Genomic DNA, 4,822 nt, shown 5'->3' with positions numbered 1-4,822 from the left:
TAGTTCTCAGCACCACCTGTGTGCCAGGTCTAACGCCACCGGCTCCTTGCTTTCTCGAAGCTACAGGCAGCTGGCCACTTCCTCTGTCTATAGATTTATTGACAGCCCTGGACTGGGCCTCAGACAACCTCCATGGTTCCACCCTGGTACAATTCCACTCAATTTTAGCTTCACCTGCCCCCCACTGGTCCTGCCCTGCGGGACAAGAGCTGGACGGCAGCCCAAGGGAGGGGACAGGACCACCAGACACAGATACCGCTCCTCTAGGCTGCTGTGTCCATTGAGGAGGCCGCCTTCCCCTTCCCAGCCTCAGGCTCTGCAGACTGGGGAAGCTGTCCTGACCCCTCAGCCTGGCTGGGGTCTCTGTGGGAGTCACCTGACAAAAAGCTTCTGGGTCAGGAGAGGCTTGCTCGCAGGCCCCATGGCCCCAGCTGGTTCCCTCCAGCTTCTCCAGGGCGGGCCCTGCCACTACAATTCCTGCATTTCTTGTCTGCAGCTGGTCTGTCCTCCTAGGAGGAGGATTTTGCCAGAGGACATGGGGTGGGTGGGGAGTCTGCCTCCTCCCTTTGCTCCGATTGCAGAAAAGGAGGGGTCCCCACCCCATGGCAAGGCAGCCACCTGAGCTCTGCCCTCATATAGACACAGCCTCGTCCTAGCCACCGGTGCCCAGCTCTGACGGGAGCCCTTTGAGCTGATTGGCAGCAAGCGACATGGCAGAGGAGCTGTCTCAAGAGCAGGTGGCTGAGTTCAAGGAAGCCTTCACCAGGTTCGACAAGGACGGGGATGGCACCATCAACGTGCAGGAGCTGGGTGCTGTCATGAAGACCCTGGGCCAGAACCCATCAGAGGCTGAGCTGAAGGAGCTCATCGCCAGGGTGGACACGGATGGCGACGGCGCCATCAACTTCCAAGAGTTCCTGGCAGAGATGGTTAAGAGGATGAAGTCCTGGAGTGGCGAGCTGGACATGAAGGAGGTCTTCCAAGCCTTTGACCTGAATGGCGACGGCCACATCACCTTGGACGAGCTCAAGCAGGCCATGGCCCAGGTGGGGCAGAAGCTCTCCCAGGAGGAGCTGGAGGCCATGATCCGGGAGGCAGACGTGGACAAGGACGGTCGGGTGAACTATGAGGAGTTCTTGCAGATCCTCAACCAGAAGTGAGGCCCGGCCCGCCCTCTGCCTGACTCTGGTTCTGGGGCCCCTGCTTGTGCGCTGGGGACATCAAGGGAAAGTCTGGGTGGTGGGAACCCTTGCCTCAGCCTGGGTTCTGTACTGTTGGGAAACCCTCTACACCTGGGGGGCCTGGGGCTGCTCCTGCTCTTCTCTGCAGTGAATGAGGGTGCTCCCTACCTCACAGGGCTGTTGTGAGGAACCCCAAAGCCAGGTGGTGGTCCAAATAAAAGCAAAGTGAGCCCCGAGAGCAGTGCGCTGGTATTTGAATGTTTGAAGGGACTCAAACGGTGGCATTTGGGGTTCTGTGGAGCCTCTGCCCCTTTGACGGGTCCCCAGCGGGAGAATCAGCCGGAGGCCAGATGTCTGCCTGTGGCCGCCCCTTGTGGTCCGGGCGTGGTGGGAAGTGGAAGGCATGAGTGTGTGCCTGAGCTTCCGGGTTACCATCAGAGCCTGCACCCCAGGAGTGGGACACGGCCTAGAGCACAGACAGTACAGTTTACCACGTTTTGAGGCCAGATAACTGCTCTTCAGGTTCAAATTACTCTTTAAAATGTGTATGTATGTGTCCTGTGTCTGAGATGCAGGGTTGTGGATATTTAAAAACCACAGAGGTGGTGGCCTCGCTGGAATGAAGGCAGGCCCGTCGGGAAGGGGGAAGACAGAGGTGCTGTGACGGGCAAAAAAAGCTGTGCAACATGAGATGGGGCTACTTGTCAGTCGGATCCTAGGAGACCTGGCCAGGGTGTTTCCACTCTGAGAGCCAGCGTCTGCGAGAGGTTTCCTTCTCCCGCCTCCCTCCCCCCGACCCAGCATCTCGCTGTTGCCCCCTCAGGGCCCCTCTGTGAGTTGGGGGTGCACACCACAGAGGGGCTGGGAAAAGTCAGAAAGACGGAGATGAAAGATGAGGGTCTTCTGGCAGCTGTCGGACCCTTACGTCCAGAGGACCGCCATTGGAACTTGGGTTTATAGTGTCGCTGTGCAGTTTTTAAAAATTCGACCCATTGGAGGCTGCTTGTCACAGCTCTGAATTTCTGAGGCTCCCTTGTCTGGGTTCTCAGAGGCTGTCTAAGCTCATCTTGCACATGAGGAAACTGAGGCCCAAGGCAATTAAGGGACCAGTCCGCATCGTCTGCAACCAGCTGTGTGACCTTGGGTGTCATTTAATGATGGGCTCCTGCTCCTTTATGGTGAAATGAGTTATTCTTTTGTTTTTGTTTGACTGAATGAAGCCTTAGCCCAAACTGTCAGTGAAGAATGACTTTATCTTGTCCTAGTTTGTGTCACGTCAGTGGTTCTCAGCTCAGGGTGGGGACAGGCAGAGCCAGCTTTCCTCAGGGGTTATTGCAAAACACTGGGCCAGGCCCTGCACCACCCAGCCCCTCATTTGAGCATCTGTGGTGGGGGTGGGCGTGGGGCCAGGTCATCAAGGTAGGGCTGCCGCATCGATGACAGGAGTCTTTTATTCTCCCCCATTTGACATTTTTAGTGGGTCACTCCAGTCCTCCTGTCCTCAGAGTTTGGCCATTTCCCTTCCAGAGCTCGGCCTGTGGTTGGACAAGATGAGGAAAAGTCCTGGGCTGAAGGGCTGGGTGGTGGCCCGTGGGTTGGGGGCCATGAAGGAAGAAGGGAAGGAATTCCTAGGTCCCTAAAGGCTCCGAGGGAGGGAGGGGGTCGTGTGGGGAGGAAGGTGTGGGATCCTATCTGGAGATAAAGACTTAGAAGTAGGGGAATGGGGGAGAGGCAGCCCCAGACCTGGTGTGGTGATCTGACGAGGGTGGTGGCAGAAGTGCTCCCTCTGTCCAGGATGGGGCTGGTTCTCTCCAGAAAGTCCCCATGCTGCGAGGGACAGAGGTCACAGCAGTCTGAGTTTCTGGATTAGTGATTCCTAAATGCCAAGCGGGTCTAAGATGAAGTTTCTCAAGCTCCTCGTGAAAACGAGAGAAATTAAGACATTTTGACTAACCTAAATGTATTCAATTTCTATAATTCCAACACTATGCTCTTTCTATATTTTCCTTTCTTTCATAAAGCTACTGTAATAACAGATGATAGTTTTGTGGGTTTTTTTTTTTTTTTTTCCATGTTGTTATTCTGAGTCCTACAAGTGCTCCCAAATTAATTTACATATTTTACTGGCTCCCTGAGGTCCAAATGCCTGAGAACAAGTAACTATTCAAGTCTGTGGGGTGTAAAAAGCCTTTTTTTCTGACTTGAAGGAAATGTGTAGTTCATACACGGGAACAGGGAGCTCCAAGTTTAAACTCATGTTTCCTTGGAGAAAGAGTCATAGAGGCTCTCAGCTGATGTCTTCATGTTCTGTATCTTTTTATTTTATTTTAATTTTTTTATTGATTTTTTTTTTTTTTTTTTTTTAGACAGAGAGAGGAAGGGAGATAGAAACATCGATGAGAGAGAACATCGACCGGCTGCCTCCTGCATGCCCCCCCCGGGGATCAGGACCCACAACCTGGGCATGTGCCCTGACTGGGGATTGAACTGGTGACCTCTTGGTTAATGGGTCAATGGTCAACCACTGAGCCAGACCGGCTGGGCCATGTTCTGTTTCTTAAGCTAGCTGATAGCTACATAGAAGAAAAAAAAACTGTTTTATTCTCCATATTGTATGTCTAAAATATGTTATACTAAGTATAATGCATGCAGTATCTAGGAAATGAGAACTTACAGAGGGAAGGAGAAAAAAACCACTGGCAGCCCAGGGACAAGATTTGGTTGGTATTTGAGGCTTCTCATTGAGTTCCTGAAAAGGGCTCGATGGAGCCTCAAGGCAAAAAAAAAAGTAGCAGAAACTTCTCTTTATCTATTGCCCCAGGAGAACAGAAAGAGAATCTGAGGATCTGGGAGAGGAAGTGACTCACTTGAGGTCCTGAATGAGATAAGGACCTGGAATGGACCCAAGGGCTCTGAGGGCCCTCCAGTGACCCTTACATCACCTGACAGCCCTGCCTCTGGAGCAACTGCCCCTGGGGGCAGGAGGTGGGTCGGGTGGAGGGGGTTGGAGGGAACACACATGGCAGAATGACGTCTGGAAGCTGAGTTTCCAATCCTGAGTTTCAGTGACTCTTGCCACACCTGACTCTGCACGAGGTATACAGAACTGGGTTCAGATTGACTCCAAACTTCCTTGAAGACCTTTGAGGGTTGAGCCAGGTCTCCCCTACCCACTCCACCCTGCTCGTAGCAGTTCATGCAGCAGCCCTGTCGCCGTCAAGAACACCGAGAACTAGAAAGTGTGCAGCCCACATGGCTTAGGGCAGTTCAGGGACACTCGATTCTCTGAAAACCACTTCTTGGAAGATCAGTTTTGCCAAGACTAGTTCTGCAAATGGTTCGTTTGCTGGTATCCCCCCCCCCCCAAAAAAAAAAAGTTAAAAAACATTATAAGAATTATAGACATTTGTGTCTGGTGAAATGGGTTAACAGTTTTTGGAAGATTTCTCTGAAGTTGTATTTGTCCAGTTTAACATTTGAGTTTCATTTAGTTTTGCATGTGACTCGATAAATTATTTCAGTTGCAGTCAGTTCACCACAAGCTGACAAAAACGAAAGATATTGTTTTCGATGCTCCTTATGTGTGTCAGTGATTTGAGGGGAAGAAGAGCTGATTCATTTCAGTTGAACAGTTGTGCGTG

At 52.0% G+C, this 4,822-nt stretch overlaps 1 protein-coding gene across 1 annotated transcript; it reads left to right on the top strand.

The window, feature by feature from the left end:
* The first annotated feature begins 670 nt into the window (after nucleotides 1-670).
* LOC118640095 (calmodulin-like) lies at nucleotides 671-1,289 on the top strand. The gene has a single exon (XM_036276928.1). It carries the CDS (start codon nucleotides 711-713, stop codon nucleotides 1,158-1,160), a length of 450 nt encoding a protein of 149 aa, XP_036132821.1. The 5' UTR covers nucleotides 671-710; the 3' UTR covers nucleotides 1,161-1,289.
* Nucleotides 1,290-4,822: the final 3,533 nt, after the last annotated feature.

Source organism: Molossus molossus, unplaced genomic scaffold, assembly GCF_014108415.1.
Source record: "Molossus molossus isolate mMolMol1 unplaced genomic scaffold, mMolMol1.p scaffold_m16_p_1, whole genome shotgun sequence".
NCBI lineage: Eukaryota > Metazoa > Chordata > Mammalia > Chiroptera > Molossidae > Molossus > Molossus molossus.
The sequence above is the reverse complement of the archived record's forward strand: the minus strand, read 5'-3'. Positions and strand labels throughout refer to the sequence as shown.